This window comes from Erinaceus europaeus, chromosome 9 (assembly GCF_950295315.1).
Source record: "Erinaceus europaeus chromosome 9, mEriEur2.1, whole genome shotgun sequence".
In the NCBI taxonomy this organism is placed as follows: domain Eukaryota; kingdom Metazoa; phylum Chordata; class Mammalia; order Eulipotyphla; family Erinaceidae; genus Erinaceus; species Erinaceus europaeus.
Window position 1 is genome coordinate 101,365,843 of NC_080170.1, and position 17,210 is coordinate 101,383,052.

Here is a 17,210-nt window from a genome sequence, read left to right on the forward strand (position 1 = left end):
CACATTGGTGGAGTCGTCTGCTCAGGGAAGTCAGGTTGGCATCATGGTAGCATCTGGAACCTGGTGGCTGAAAGAAGAGTTAACATATAAAGCCAAACAAATTGTTGACTAATCGTGAACCTAAAGGCTGGAATAGTGCAGATGAAGATTTGGAGGTCTCTGTTTTGTAGATAGTAGGCCTATTTTAGGTATATTCCAATGGGCCCATGACTATACTAGTGTTCTTTTTTTTTTTTTTCCTGAGCCTGACATCTGATATGCAGGTGAACCCAAGTTATTGTCTGGGGAGATGATGTCATGGCTGGAAAAGTACCAGAAAGCTGGCTCAGGGAAGAGAGCAGCTCCCAAATATTGGAAAGGTGTATAAATATTGTTGACTGAGGCCCATATTCAGCTTAGGAGCCTATGTGACCTCTGCATCCCTGTGGATTGTTATGCCTGGAGTTTTTAGGTCCCATTCCTGCAGAGAGGAGGCCAGAGTCACATGCAAAAACAAGAGCCTTTATTGAAGCAAGCTTAAGCCTGGTCTACAAGCACTTCCCAATAGTGGCTTGTGAGCCCCAAAGAGACACAGACAGATTCTTTTTATCTACATCAGGAAGGGGGGGGCAGTTCGGGAGGTCTGTCAGGGAGTTTGACCGCAGACCTTGACCACTATCTGGCAGTTTCTGTTAGCCAAGCAATTTTTGAGTTTTGGGGCCATCGTGACCTTGTTGATAGAATGACTGCTGATAAGTAAGAGCATTAAAACTAGTTTTTCAAGGGTAAAGTGCACTGCAGCTGTTGTTTGGAAATTCAGAATTGAGTTTAAGATGGATGCTTTCGGCAATATGGAGTAACAGTGGCCCTCACATAGATCTGAGCTCTACAGGGTCATGAGTAGGAATGTTTCAAGCTTCCCCAATTTCAGGACCCATCTTCCTCAGGTGGCAGATAGAGTATGTTGTCCAGCCTCCCTTTGGAGGATGGAACATTCTCTACCGTGGTTGATCCATGTTGAGGGCAAGGTCACAAGGGACCCATAGGTCCTTCTGCCCACAGAGGGGTCTATTGTGCTGTTCCTGATAGAGATGACCAGTAGCAATGAAGACAGGGATTTATTTGAGGTTTTGGCCCATCATGTCTGTTTGGGAATCTCAGGACTCCCCAAATAGGGCCCCAGCTGATGGGGTGGCCTGATAGTGACTAAAGAGTCATCATTAAAGTATGCCAGTCTCTTGTCCTCACTCAGCTTTTGCAGTCCTTACTTTGATAAGGTTAGCTTTGGAGTGATTGAAGAAAGTGTAATAGGAGGTAGTTGAGGAGGTTATCTACTTTTTTAAAAAAATTTTATTTATTTATTTTAATATTTATTTTATTTATTTATTCCCTTTGTTGCCCTTGTTGTTTTATTGTTGTAGTTATTATTGTTGTCATTGTTGGATAGGACAGAGAGAAATGGAGAGAGGAGGGGAAGACAGAGAGGAAGAGAGAAAGATAGACACCTGCAGACCTGCTTCACCACCTGTGAAGCGATTCCCCTGCAGGTAGGGAGCCGGGGCTTGAACCGGGATCCTTATGCCAGTCCTTGTGTTTTGCGCCACCTGCGCTTAACCCGCTGTGCTACAGTCCGACTCACGGAGGTTATCTACTTTTAAGTAGACCCTATTTCATTAGGAACTTTATAGTGTCTTTAGGCTTTTCTACTTGCATGCTGCATATACTGACTCACTGAAACTATTGTGCACTTTTGCTTTCAGGTATATATTTTGACCTAAATTATGGATACATGTGAACATATGCCCTATCTCATGGGACCTGGTCTTTATTTAGATATTGGGACTTTGTCAGGAAGTGAACCACCTGAAATGGAACTAGAGAGTCCTATGAAAGGAAAGACCTCGCCTGAGTAATGAGGCTGAAGGGTTGACATTCCACGCCTGACATCTCTGGACAGAGTCTGAAATGAAGCTTGCTAGGTGGTACTCATTGCCTTGATTAGGTTGAGATCAGAAGATGCAATATCATTTGGTATGAATTGAGAGAAACATGCAGAAAAGTGAGCCCCACTCTAGAGGTTCCAGGATTGGGGGAAATATAGGCTCTATAGAGGAGGCAGGAGGTTCCTGCTGTCTTAGTGTTTAAGAAGGCAATAGATAGTTATTTCTGTAATAAAATTATTTAGCAATTGGGTTAACTTTGAAAATCCCTTGGTTAGGATTTGCTGTATCATACACAACATCACCACAATTTATGTCCTTTGACATTGCTTGTATATAGCTGTGTCTTAGAGAGTAATGCCACTGGCTGCTTCTGTTCTCCCTGGTCTAATTTTAGAGAGTCAACATTTAAAAGACTCAGCCTATGATCTGTGCATTAAAAAAATTTGAGACATTCAATCAATTTTCCCCTCTAATATTAATTAGCGATTTATATGACTACAAGTTAATAGGAGTGTACATAAACACCATTCCCACCACCAAGAGACTGTCCCATACCATCCTTCCCCCACCCCCCCATTAAGGCCGGACATCCACCCTTACCCTCAACTCAGATTTTTACTTTGGTGCCCTACTCCACACTCAGTCAAATTCTGCTTTGAGTTTCCCTTTCCGTTCTTCTTTTTCAACTTCTGTTGATGCATGGGATCATCCCATATTCATCTTTGTCTTTCTGACTTCACTCACTTAACATAATTCCATATATATATATACCACAGCTTTCTAAGCCATTCATCTGTTGTTGGGCACCTGGGTTGCTTCCAGGTTTTAGCTATTCTGAATTGTGCTGCTATGAACATAGGTGTATACATATCTTTTTGGTTGGGTGTTATGGAGTCCTTGGAGTATATCTCCAGGAGAGGAATTACTGGGTCATATGGAAGGTCCATGTCTAGCCTTGTGAGAGTTCTCCAGACCGCTCTCCACAGAGGATGGACCCATTTACATTCCCACTAGCAGTGCAGAAGGGTTCCTCTGTCCCCACAGCCTCTCCAGCATTTGTTGCTGCTGTCCTTTTTGATGTATGCCATTCTTACAGGGGTGAGGTGGTATTTCAATGTTGTCTTTATTTGCATTTCTCTGACAATCAGTGACCTGGAGCAATTTTTCATATGTTTGTTAGCCTTTTGGATCTCTTCTATAGTGAATGTTCTGTTCATATCCTCTGCCCATTTTTGGATGGGGTCATTTGCTTTTTTGTTGCTAAGTTTGCTGAGTTCTTTGTATATTTTGGTTATTAGTCTCTTTTAAATTTTTATTTATTTATTTATTCCCTTTTGTTGCCATAGTTGTTTTATTGTTGTAGTTATTATTGATGTCATTGTTGGATAGGGAAGAGAAAAGAAGAGAGGAGGGGAAGGCAGAGACGGGGAGAGAAAAACAGACACCTGCAGACCTGCCTCACTGCCTGTGAAGCGACTCTCCTGTGGGTGGGGACCCTGGGGCTTGAACCATGATCCTTGCTACAGTCCTTGCCCTTCGTACCACCTGTGCTTAACCCACTGCGCTTCTGCCTGACTCCTGGTTATTATTCCCTTGTCTGATGTATGGCATGTGAAGACCTTCTCCCATTCTGTGAAGGGCTCTTTGTTTGGGTGATAGTTTCTTTGGCTGTGTGGAAGTTTTTCAATTTGATGTAATCCCATTGGTTGGTTTTTGTTTTAGTCTTCCTTGAAATTGGGTTTGAATCATCAAAGATGCCCTTGAGGTTTATGTGGGAAAATGTTTCACCAATATTTTCCTCTAAGTATTTGATACTTTCTGGCCTAACATCCAGGTCTTTGATCCATTTGGAGTTGATTTTTTTTTTTTTTAATGCAAAGTCTTTTTTTTTTTAATGCAATTTTTTTTTTAATTTAAGAAAGGAGACATTAACAAAACCATAGAATAAGAGGGGTACGGTTCCAGGGAGTTGATTTTTATTTCTGGTGAGATAAGGTGGTTCAGTTTCATTCTTCTGCATGTTTCAACCCAGTTTTCCCAGCACCATTTATTGAAGAGAGCCTTCTTCCTCCATTTAATACTTTGTGCCCCCTTATCAAAGATTAGTTGTCCATATGTGTGGGGGTTTATTTCTGGGCATTCAGTTCTGTCCCACTGGTCTGTGTGCCTATTTTTGTTCCAGTACCATGCTGTTTTGATGATGATGGCCTTATAATATAGTTTGAGATCTGGGAGTGTGATGCCTCCATTTCTGTTTCTTTTCCTCAAGATAGTTTTGGCAATTCTAGGTGTTTTCTGGTTCCAGATAAATGATTGTAATTTTTGTTCTAGTCTCTTAAAGAAGCTTGGTGGAACTTTGATGGGTTCCATCTAAATTTTAAAGGCATCTTCAATGATACGAATCCAATTACAAAGAAGACAAACTTAAAAATAAACCAGGGTGGTCCGGGAGGTGGCACAGTGGTAAAGGTTTGGACTCTCAGGTATGAGGTCCCAAGTTTGATCTCCAGCAGCACATGTGCCAGAGTGATGTCTGGTTCTTTCTCTCTCCTCCTATCTTTCTCGTAAATAAATAAAATCTGTAAATAAAAATAAAATAAAATAAAATTGCTTCCCTGCTTTTTAAAAAACATATTTTATGTGATCCAGTTTTCTTTTCTTCTTTCTTTCTTTTTTTCTTTCTTTCTTTCTTTCTTTCTTTCTTTCTTTCTTTCTTTCTTTCTTCCTTCCTTCCTTCCTTCCTTCCTTTTCTTTCTTTCTTTCTTTCTTCCTTTCTTTCTTTCTTTTTCTCTCTCTCTTACTTTTTTTTTTTTCCTCCAGGGGTTATTGCTGGAGGTTGATGCCTACACTACAAATCCACTGCTCCTGGAGTCCATTTTCCCTATTTTTGTTGCTTTTGTTGTTGTTATTGTTGTTATTACTGTTGTTCTTGGATAGGACAGAGAGAAATCTAGAGGGATGGGGAAGATAGAGGCAGGAGAGAATGATAGACACCTGCAGACCTGCTTCACCACTTGTGAAGCGACACCCCTACAGGTGGGGAGCCGGGGGCTTGAATTGGCATCCCTACGTGGGTCCTGGTGCTTCGTGCCATGTGTACATAACCCGCTGTGCTACTGCCTGTCCTTCTTTTATCTTTTAATAATTTTTATTGGGGAGGGTTTAATGGTTTACAGTGCAGTTGTTGACACAGCTGTTGACACTGCATCATGCAACAGGAACTCAAAGTTCTCTCTATTCCTCCCTCTCTGTCCTTACCCTGAGTCCTTTGCTTTGGGACACTACACCCCACCCAATCAAAATTTTGCGTGAACAAAATAATTTCACATAGTGCCAACTGAGAATAAATGAAACAGGGTGATGAAATATTACATAGACAAGTACTTTATGTAGAGTAATAGTAGATGGGTAAGTACTAATAGATGTAGAACAAATGATTTATGAAGATTATTATTGTTAAAAATTTTTGTTCTTTAGTAGGTTGGTTTTGGAACCTTAAAACAGGTATCTAGTGAATTCATTTTAGAAAAACAATCCTGGACTTCTGGGAGGTGTGGTTTATGGAGCAGCTGCAATCAGACCTTCGCTCTTCCCAGTAAAACTATTGTGCACAACAAGAGATCGAATTGGACACACAATCTACAGCTGAAAAAAATCCACAGCCTCAGGTTGTGCCACCTTCCAGACACCAAACTACAGATGCTACCATGACTCCACCCCGACTTCTCTGGGCAGATGACCTCATCAATGTGTCCTGGACCCTTGCATCTCCAGTGCTCTGGTCCACTAGGGAAAGATAGAAACAGGCTGGGGGTATGGATCCACCTGTCAACGCCCATGCTCAGCAGAGAAGCAGCTACAGAAGCCTGAACTCCTACCTTCTGCTCCCCAGAAACAACCTTGATCCATACTCCCAGCAGGGGAGAAGTGATAGGATGAAGATAAGAGGATTCTGCACTCCAGCTCCATCAGCATCCAGAGAGAGAAGGAAAAGGAGAGGGACATATGGAGGAAGAAACTCAAAGTGCCCAGAAGCTGAAATAATAGATGGGAGGAATTCAAGGAGAGTAACAATATAGCCTAGTTCTGAGCATTGTGATGAAAAAAAAAAAAAAAAAAAAAACCCAAAACAAGCCCTCACATTTCTATTATTTTATTAACTCCAAGCATTCTTTTTCCTAGCCCTGAGTTATCATCTCTACTTCCTGTTGGTGATACCTCGACACTGGAAGGTATACTTTTGGTGCCTATATTCACCTTTCTTGTACAGTTATTTATAGCATAAGATAATTATGCACACAAAGAGATAAGGCTTATTTTTCTTATATGTTGTTCAAGAGTTTCAAGTAAAAGCAACTGGAAAAGTGATTATTTAAAATTTAAAAACTTAGTTTTGATTTTTACCAGAGCACTGCTCAGCTCTGGTTGCTGGTGGTGTGGGGTATTGAACCTGGGACTTCAGAGCCTCAGGCATGAAAGTCTTTTGCATAACCATTGTGCTGCCTCCTACACCTGAAAAGTAATTCTATTTATTTCTTTCAAGGTTTTATGTTGAGGATACTTAAAATATTTGATTGCTAGGTATAATATAATTTTTTAAAAAACCACTTAAAGTAGAATTATGTAAAGAATCCTTTTGAGGTAGTCACCCAGTAATCCACTGCTTATTTAAAAATGTAGGAGCTATCAGGATACTTTTTTTATGCAAACTTTTTTTTGTTTCTGGGCTAAATTTTTTTTTTTTTAACTCAGACAGATAAACAGAGATACAAAGAGATACAGACAAATACTGTAGCAGTAGAGCTTCCCTTGGTCCCTGACACCCCCATATGGTGCTATTACTTGAATCTGGGCCACTAGCATGACAAAGCACTGACTGCACTCTGTGGGGCTTCACAGGTTCCTTTGATCTCTGTATTTCCTTGAAGTATTTTTTTTCCTCATTTCTTTATTTGTGATTAATAGTGGGTTATAAGATTTTAAGACTATAGGAAGGGAGTTGGGCGGTAGCGCAGCGGGATAAGCGCATGTGGCGCAAAGCTCAAGGACCCGCGTAAGGATCCCGGTTCGAGCCCCCGGCTCCCCACCTGCAAGGGGAGTCACTTCACAGGCGGTGAAGCAGGTCTGCAGGTGTCTATCTTTCTCTCCTCCTCTCTGTCTTCCCCTCCTCTCTCCATTTCTCTCTGTCCTATCCAACAACAACTATATCAATAACTACAACAATAATGACTACAACAACAAAACAAGGTCAACAAAAGGGAAAATAAATAAATATAAAAAGATAACTAAAAAAAAAAAGATTTTAAGACTATAGGATATAGCTCCATGCCAAACCTACCACCAAATTCTGTGTCCCCCCCCCCAGTGATAACCATCATAGCTCTCACAAAGTCCTATAAGTATTCCCATATATGCTGTTTAATTTAAAGATTTTATTTATTTGTTAATGAGAAAGATAGGAGGAGAGAAAGAGAAAGAACCACACATCACTCTGGTACATGTGTTCCCTGGAATTGAACTCAGGACCTCATGCTTGAAAGTTTAATGCTTTATCCACTGCGATACCTCCCAGACTACCCTATATCTGCTTTCTTTAAAACTTTTTTTTTTTTTTTTTAACTAGGTACTGTTTTCAGTGTTCCATATCCAGGGGTGATCTATGAAGATACTTCTGAGAACAACATGGTGAGGCTGGAGGAGAGTATTAGTGATGCACTGTTTTGTTACTTAACATAGATAATAGGGGTTAAGAGATATATGTCCCATTCGAGGATATACAAGATGACATGTTATCCCCTTTGTAGAAATATTATCTATTCTAAAATCAGTACATTTAGGGGCCAAGTGGTGATGCAGCTGGTAGGATGTACATATTATCATACATGAGGACGCAGGATTTACTAAAGAGAGTGAAGGGGAGAGGCCAGAACACCTCTGTATCATATGTGGTTTCCAGGAATCAAATCTGGGACTTAACATCTCTAAGTGCTATGCCGTGTCACTGAGATACTCTTCAAAAGGAAGAGGTTAACAAAGTTATTGTTAGAGGTTGCCTTTGGCACAGCATCTGGCATTTTAGGAAATAACTAATAAATATATATTTTCTTTTTAAAGAATTTTATTTATTTATTAATGAGAAAGACAGGAGGAGAGAGAAAGAACCAGACATCACTCTGGTACATGTGCTGCTGGGGATCGAACTCAGGACCTCATGCTTCAGGGTCCAGTGCCTTATCTACTGTGCCACCTCCTGGACCACTACATATATATTTTCTTATTGAATGAATAATCATTAACATTTATTATTTTTTTTCTTTGAAAACTCAGATCAGCAATGAAATTGAGGATGTTATAGAAGAATCTACAAAATCAGCCCCTGAGCAGATTGCAGAATTTAGTATCCACCTTTTGGGAGAGGAATATAGGGAAGAACTACAGGATCCCTCTAACCTCTACCACCAGCACCTTGTAGAAGAGTTTATTTCAGAGGTGGGTGATTTTTACTGTTCATTTCTATTCTTCTTTATTTAATTTAATTTATTATTATTATTACAGTTTGCTGGGGCTTGTTAACATCCCATATTCACAACATTGGTTGAGGTTTGGTTTAGAATTTAAGCTTTCCATATGGTGGTTAACAGGGTGGTGACTTCACCATTTCTTCAGAAAGCTTTGGAAAATTTACAGAAGAAAAGATGATTCATTTTATTGAAACAAACTTGTACACATTTGCTGTCAGCTAACAGATAAATGCTATTTCCAACTTCTGCTGTACTACCAAGGAATAATGCATGCCATGGCATGATTTAAACTTGACAATATTTGCAAAAATGAGTATATTTCAGAAACTACCTACACTGTGTTGATTTTCTTGAAGGATTATTAAGCTTGATGTTTACTCCTCTCATCTTTTAAAATTAAAAAAAATATTTACTGGATTGCAGGAGAGAGAAATTGAGAGGGAAGGGGGGAGAGAGAAGGAGAGACACCTGTAGCACTGCTTCATAGCTCTTGAAGCTTCCCTTTGGCAGCTGGGGACTGAGGGCTTCAGCCGGGGTCCTTGTACATCGTAGCATGTGTGCTCAACCAGGTGTGCCACCACCCAGGCCCAATTTTCACAGATCAAATTTAAGTCCTCACACAGTCACAATTTCACTCTTCCAGGCCATTTCCCCTCATTTAAATAGAGATAGAAAGGAGGAAATAGAGGAGGAGGAGGAGGAGGAGAAGAGGAAGAGGACAAGTCTTGAGTGAGGAGGGAAAGGAGGAGAATGAGGAGAATGAGGAGGAGGAGGAGGTAGTAGGAGACTCTACAGCACCAAGTCTTCTCTGTTGCCATGGCGCCGTGCATGTAGTGCCAGAATTTGAACTTGTTGCTTGCATGTAATGCAGATACCCTACCAAGTGAGCTATCTTTCTGACCCCTTTTTAGCATATTTAATTCCAAAAAATTTAGCAGCTAATACATAGATAATCAATCGTTCAAGTTTAAAAGGACAAAGGGACATACAGTGAAAAGTAAATTTTCCACCTGTCTGTTTATTGGTTAGAGATTTTTTGAAAGGGAGATTCTTAAAAAAAAATAATAATAATGCATTAGACCATCCTAAAGTTTACTTTCTGGAGGAATTCTTTTTACTTTTTAAAATTTTTTAAAATTTTCCCTTATGTTGCTCTTTTTTTTTTTTTTAAATTGTTGTTATTGTTGTCGTTGTTGGATAGGACAGAGAGAAATGGAAAGAGGAGGGGAAGACAGAGAGGGAGAGAGAAAGATAGACACCTGCAGACCTGCTTCACCGCCTGTGAACCAGGATTCTTACGATGTTCTTTGTGCTTCTTGCCACCTACCTGCACTTAACCCGCTGTGCTACCTCCTGACTCCCTTTGGAGGAATTCTAAGATTTATTTTTTAAAATGTATTTTATTATTTTTTTCATTTTAATGAGAGAAATACATATATAGAGAGACCAGGGCATTGTTTAGCTCTATTTTATCATGGTGTAGGGATTTGGACCTGGGTCTTTGGAGCCTCAGGTATGAGAGATTTTTTTCATAACCATCACAATATCTTCCTGGCCCTTGAAAGAATTCTATATAAGACTTGAATTCAAGGTTATTTTAGTCAAAAAGAACCCATAGTCAGTCCCATTCTTATTTATTTATTTTTATTTATCTTATTTATAAAAAGGAAACACTGACAAAAACCATAGGATAAGAGGGGTACAACTCTCCACACAATTCCTACCACCCAGAACTCCTTATCCCCTTCCCTCCCCTGATAGCTTTCCTGTTCTTTAACCCTCTGGGAGTATAGACCCAGAGTCATTGTGGGATGCAGAAGGTAGAAGGTCTGGCTTCTGTAATTGCTTCCCCGCTGAGCATGGGCATTGACAGGTCGATCCATACTCCCAGCCTAACTCTCTCTTTCCCTAGTGGGGTGGGGTTCTGGGGAAGTGGAGCTCCAGGACACATTGGTGAGGTTGTCTGTCCAGGGAGGTCTGATTGGCTTCATGCCAGCATCTGGAACCTGGTGGCTGAAAAGAGAGTTAACATACAAAGCCAAACAAATTGTTAATTAATCATGAACCTAAAGGCTGGAATAGTGCAGATGAAGAGTTTTGGGGAGGGGTGTCTCGGTGTCTGTTTTGTAGATAGCTAGTAGGCATATTTTAGTTATATTCCAAAGGGCCTGTGGCTATACTAGTTTTTTTTTTTTTTTTTCTTGAGCCTGAAATCTGAAATGCAGGTGGATCCAAGTTATTGTCTGGGGAGATGATGTCTTGGCTGGAAAAGGAACAGAAAGCAGGATCAGAGAAGAGAGTAGCTCCTAAATATGGGAAATGTGCATAAATATTGCTGACTGTAAACCCCATTGATTTGATGTGATCTGGGGCCCATAATCAGCTTAGGAGCCTATGTGACCTCTGCATCCCTATAGATCTGAGCTCACATTCTGTGGTTATGAGTAGAAAAGTTCCAAGCTACCCCAATATCAGGACCCATCTTCCTCAGGTATAGCATAGAGTATGTTGTCCATCCTCCCTTCGGAGGATGGAATATTCTCTACTATTGTTGATCCAAGCTGGTCCCTTTCTTATGTGTTTTTGCTCTTGTATAAGTCAATAAATGCCAGATTCCTTTTACTATTTAATGATAGGGCACATTATTCCTTCCTGTTTACTTCTTTTTAATTCCCTTTTAATGGAGTTTTCCAATATCAACATTTTCATTTCCATTACCTTGAACTAATTTCTTTCTCTAGACAGTGTGTCAAGATGAGGGGGAAAAAGTGTATCTCTCAGCCAAATAGCATCATTGCAGTCATCAGACTTGAGAAGTGCAGGCCAGACAATTAATTTTCCTACCTGTGTGGCCAAGTTGTGAGGCTGTGTGGTATGTGGAAGAAATGTCAGCCAGGCCAGTGGCCACCTGGCACTAAATAGTATCTTGGATCAATTTACTGGTTCTTTCTGCCCTTGGATTAAGTTAACTTTAATAAACCTGAGTGTTTGGGTAAACAGTCATACTGAATGACTACTTATTGAAAGAAAATCTAATAAACATTATGAAAAACATCTCCTGCAGGGATGTTAAGTAGCTGTTGACTTAAGGTAATTTAAGAGTGTTGACGGATTTGGACCTGTCACCAAACAATTCTTTATATCACTTATTTCTACACCCTCATCCCTTTACCTGGAGCAAAATATCTACCAATAATTACTTATTGGATCAGCACAGCCAAGGGCAATATTTTCCTTTTTTTTTTTTTTTTGTATTGTGTATGCCAGTGTGAAAGAAAGTGAGAGTAGGGCAGTGTGCTCTGCCATTTACATGTCATTACTAATGTTCTGTTTATTTTTGCCTTTTGTTGTTATAGTTGCTGATGTGGAGTGTTAGGAATTGAATTCAGGATCTCATTCTGGCAAAGCAAATGCTTTATAGTTGAGCTTCCCTGTCTCCTGTGTTTATGTATTTGAAAGATTCTGCCACCATATTTAGAGTTAGGTCTTGTCACAATGTTTAGAGCAAACTGAAGGGAACTTTCCAGTTCTTTCTTATGAGTATTCATTTGATAGGGCCAAGGGGAATTGATGAGGGAAAGGGAGATAGAGAGGGAAAAAGAAGGGCTGGGTAGTGGCACACCTGGTTCAGCACACACCTAACAGTGCTTAAGAACCCAGGTTCAAGCCCCGGTCCCCACCTGCAGAGGCTTCATGAGTGGTGAAGTGTTGCTGCAGATGTCTCTCTGTCTCTGTCCGTCTCTATCTTCCCTTTTTTCTATTGATTTCTCTCTGTCTTTATCCAAATAAATAAGTAATAAATTTAAAAATAAAAAAGAGAGGTGGAGAGAAAGAAAGAGAGAGACCTGGAGCAGGTGTCTCTGCAGGTGGAGACTGAGGCCTTGACTCCAAGTCCTTGCACATTGTAATGTGTGTACTCAACCAGGTGTGCCACCACCTCACACTGGTAATCTTCCACTTCTATTAGAGCACAGTCACAAAGATTGTTCTCTTTATTATTTACTTTAAAAAATCTTAGTGTATAAAATCTTTAATTTTTTTTTTAAGAATTTTTTTTTTTTACTTTATCCATTTAGTTTGGTAGGACAGAGAGAAGTTCAGGGGGAAGAGGGTAGAGAGGGTGAGACACCTGCAGCACTATTTCACTGCTTGTGAACTTTCTTCCTTGAAGGTGGGGGCCAGGGCTTGAACCCAGGTCCTTGAGTATAGTAATGTGTGTACTTAACCCGGGGCACCACCACCTGGCCCCTTACTAAAATTTATTTTCCTGGTACTTGCCAGGTATAGCTATATCCATCCCAGTATTTTCAGTATTTCTGTATTACCCTGACTTTTAAAAATATATATATTTACTAGGAAAAATATCTATATCTATTATTTTATTTTATTTTAATGAGAGAAGGAGATATATAGAGAAAAACACAGACTGATCAGAGCACTGCTTGGCTCCGGCTTATAGCAGTGCTGGGGATTGAACTAGGACCTGGGAGCCACAGACATGAGAATCTTTTGCATAAACATTATGCAGTGCATCCCCAGCCCCTGTTTTTTGCTTCATCTTATTAAATAACAGGTAAAATCTTTAATTTTTTATTATCTTTATTTATTTGTTGACTAGAGACAGCCAGAAATTGAAAGAAAGGGGGAGATAGAGAGGGAAGAGAAAGAGAGACATCTGCAGACCTGCTTCAACATCTTCTAGGCTTTTCCCCTGGAGGTGGGGACCGGGGGCTTGAACCCGCATCCTTTTACATCGTAACATGTGCACTCAGCTAGGTACACCACTGCCTAGCTCCCTCAATAATATTTCCTTCTTCTTCTAGCGTTTGCCCTTCTTCCATAGCCAGTCAACAGAGTCAGGTTGAAAGCTGTCAGGAGCTGCTTGTTGCTGGCTTTGAAAGTGACTGGGATCCCATAACATTAGAAGATACACAGAGAAATCCTCCTTGGAGAGGATTGAGACTCAGAAGCTCTTAAAGTTTTTGACTTTTATTTAAGAAATTTCCCTTCAGAACTGCTCTGGGTTTGATTTTTCATTCAGATAGAGAGACATAGAGGGAGAGAAAGAGAGGTGCCATAATACCTTCCATGTGGTCCTGGGGCTGGAATCTGGCCTGCACACATGGTATGGCATGTACTCTGCCTGATGAGCTGTCTCTCTGGCCCAGCTAATTAGTAACTTTTGCACCAGGTACGCGTAACCTGCTGCACTACCGCCCAGCCCTAATTAGTAAGTTTTAATGAGAAGGATAAAAGCAGAAGGTAAAAATTTCAAGTATGCTATTAGAGAGGGAAAAGTAAACATAAGGGGGCTGGGTGGTAGTGCACCTGGTTACGTGCTCACATTACAGTTCGCAAGGACAGGTGTCTCTCTGTCTCTCCCTCTTTATCACTCCCTCCTCTCTCAATTTCTCTGTCTCTATCCAATAATAAATAAAAAATATATATCAAAGAAAAGTAAGCATAAGTTGTGATTGTAGGAACATGAACACAGGCATTGCGTAAGCATAATGCCACTTTAATGCTTTCTGTTCTGCAGACTGCTGTATATATATTCTGGTTCCTGTAGATGTGACATTCACAGATTGATCTTTTGATCAGTTAGGTTACCAGCCACTGCTTTATAGCCTTTTTGAGATACTCAGTCGCTTATGGGGCCTGAGCAGAGTTTACAGGGTTTTTTCTGTGTTGACTGCTTTTATAGTTGTAGGAACAGGAGGTAGAAGCCATCATATACATTTCTATAGAAAATAAAGACTTGACTGTTAGAGTGTGTGAGTATGTGCTTGTAGTATATTTCTAATCCAAACAGTTTCATTTTTAGAATGACACAGTGATTTATTTTGAAACCAATGTCCTAACTTTCACATTTGATCACATAAAAGCAGTTCTTAGACTGGAGGTGGTGATCCTCAGCAAAATTAGTAAAGGGAAGAAAGACAGCTACCAGATGATGTCACTCATATGTGGAATCTAGAGATCTGATTTACATGAACTTGCCAAAAAGAAAATAATCCCGACAATACAGATGAGAGCAAACTGTAAAACTTATAAGAACTATGTTGACTATGCTTGGGAGGTGGAAGGGTGGGGATGCAGAACTTTGGTGGTGGGTGTGATGTGCAACTATATATTGGAACCTACAATCTTTTAACAAACTATTAATAAAAATAAAATAAAGGGAGTCGGGCTGTAGCGCAGCGGGTTAAGCGCAGGTGGCGCAAAGCACAAGGACCGGAGTAAGGATCCCGGTTCGAACCCCGGCTCCCCACCTGCAGGGGAGTCGCTTCACAGGCGGTGAAGCAGGTCTGCAGGTGTCTATCTTTCTCTCCTCCTCTCTGTCTTCCCCTCCTCTCTCCATTTCTCTCTAGCCTATCCAACAACGACAACAACAATAATAACTACAACAATAAAACAACAAGGACAACAAAAGGGAATAAATAAATAAAATAAATATTAAAAAAAAGAAAAAAAAGAAAAAATTAAAAAAAATAAAATAAAAAACTTCTTAGTCAACCAACTATATACTCATAATTTGGAAAAATTAATATTAATCACAAAAAACCTTGAAAGACTAAATGAAATGGGAAACTATGCCCCCCTGTTGTAGTCAAATTGTTTTATGGCATTGTAACTATTATCATTTTCTTACATAACTTTGTGACCCGTGTATCTCTATGTACATGTACAGATTTCTAATAGTTATAAGCACTACACCTTATGTTACTCTCAGAAGCATTATTTTCTATGTGCTTTTTTACATTTCTGCTTAGTTACACTTTTGTTTTGAATAGGTGGAGCATGCATTTACTGGATTACCAGGCTACCAGGGCATTCGTGTACTTGACTTTAGGTAAATAGACTGATTCTAAAAGTGCTTATGTTTGGTAGCATTCTTTAGTTCAAATGGAATTATTTTTTGTATATATTATATATGTGCTGACAATAATGAATCAAGATGATGTGTGAATACGATAATTCAGTGTTGTCATTAATATATTTTTGGTCATCACTGGGGCTTTACCAATTCAGGTTGACTTTTTCAGAGAGAAAGAGTCAGAGATAGAGGGGGCCAGACAGTGGCTCACCAGGTTAAGCACACATAGTACCATGCACAAGGACCCAGGTTCAAGCCCCCACTCTCCATTTGCAAGGAGGGGGGTGTTGTTTCATGAGGTGTCTTTTTTTCTCTCTTCTCCTCTACCTCTCCCCTCTTTGATCTATCAAATACAATAGAAAGGGGGAGAAAAGAAAAAGGAAATAGTCACTATGAGTGGTGGATTCGTACTGCCTACACCAAGCACCAGCCATAACCCTGGTAGAAAAAAAAAAATGGAAGCAGAGAAAAAAAGACTACAGTACCAAAGCTTCCTTCAGTGTGTTGAGCACTGGGTCAGAACTCGGCTGATGCCCTAATAAAGCAGGAACACTATCCAAATGAATTATTTTGCTAGCCTAGACTTGTGTTCCTCATGTTACTTTTTCAGGTAAAAAGAAAAAAAAAAAAGGCAAAATAACTGTGATCTTTCACAGCAGTCTCCAATATTCAGAGAGGAGGATCTCCCCATTCCTACCCCTTACCACCCCCCCACCCCAGTGGGTACTCAAAAGACACTGAGAGTCCATTGCTCTAAGGTGGGAGGAGGATGAGGACTGTGTGGAGGGTGAGGTATGGTGACACTTACCTTGGGGGAAGTGGAACTGTACCACCTGTAACAACAACCGTGTAAATCAGCATTTCCTCAAGAAAGTGATAATTTTTAAAAACGCAAAATAACATATTCAAGCAGACATACTGGACCTGTAGTTGGGCCAGGGGAAGGACTTTGGAATTTATTTGACATTGAGGACAGGAAACCTAAAGTTAGATTAGATATCTATGTCAGTTTTCAACTGAAGTATGTTGGCATTCTGCTAAGGTAATTTTGACATTTTGATGTAAGAGCACTTTGGAGGGACACAGCCACCTTCATTTCAAATAGGACTTTTTCAGAGTAAATCAGAGATCTATTTTTAGGACATTTCTTCCCTGTTTAAGACGCATAGTATAGAGCTTTTATTGAGTCCACACTTCATGTTAGATGCTACATGTTCCTGAGCTAAGTTAGCCTTCTCAGAATAAATATTGTCATTAATAATCATCTTGCAGAAGTGAAGACAAGTTTTAAAGGGTGAATTATTAGCCCAAAGTTGGAGAACATGTAAATTGGCAGTGGAGGAGAGCGTCTGACTTTATAGCTCTTGTTCTTTACCTCTATACTCAGTACTGTGAAGGTTTGGAACAAAGGGTGATAGCTGTAGCTCACCTACAAATGTAAGGGAATGTGAATAAAAACACTATCACCCGTTTTTTGTTGTTTTGTTTTGTTTTTGTTTTTTGCCTTCAGGGTTATTGCTGGGCTTGGTGCCTACACCATGAATCCGCTGTCTCTGGAGGGCATCCCCCCATTTTATTGGATAGGACAGAAAGAAATTGAGAGGGGAGGAGGAGATAGAGTGAGAAAGAATGAGAGACGCAGACGTGTTTCATTGCTTGTGAAGTGACCCCTCTGCAAGTGGAGGACCAGGGACTCTAACCAGGATTCTTCTGAGGGTCCTTACACTTTGTACAATATGCGCTTAACTTGGTGTGCCACCACCCAGCCCCATCTTCATAAGACTTACTAAGGATTCTAGGTAGGACTCGGGAGACAAAGTCAGAAAGAGAGAATACAGGGTGAAACTTGGACTGGGGGTAATGCACTGCACCAAAGGAAAGAACTCTCGG

General features: G+C 40.2%; 1 protein-coding gene across 1 annotated transcript in view; it reads left to right on the forward strand.

Moving 5' to 3' along the window:
* Positions 1 to 17,210, forward strand: part of IMPG2 (interphotoreceptor matrix proteoglycan 2) — a 90,468-nt gene that overhangs the window by 27,822 nt on the left and 45,436 nt on the right. Inside the window, exons 5-8 of the mRNA XM_060197117.1 lie at positions 6,105 to 6,154; positions 7,546 to 7,639; positions 8,255 to 8,411; positions 15,238 to 15,296. Coding sequence (XP_060053100.1) covers positions 6,105 to 6,154; positions 7,546 to 7,639; positions 8,255 to 8,411; positions 15,238 to 15,296 — 360 coding nt within the window. The remainder of the gene's footprint in view (positions 1 to 6,104; positions 6,155 to 7,545; positions 7,640 to 8,254; positions 8,412 to 15,237; positions 15,297 to 17,210) is intronic.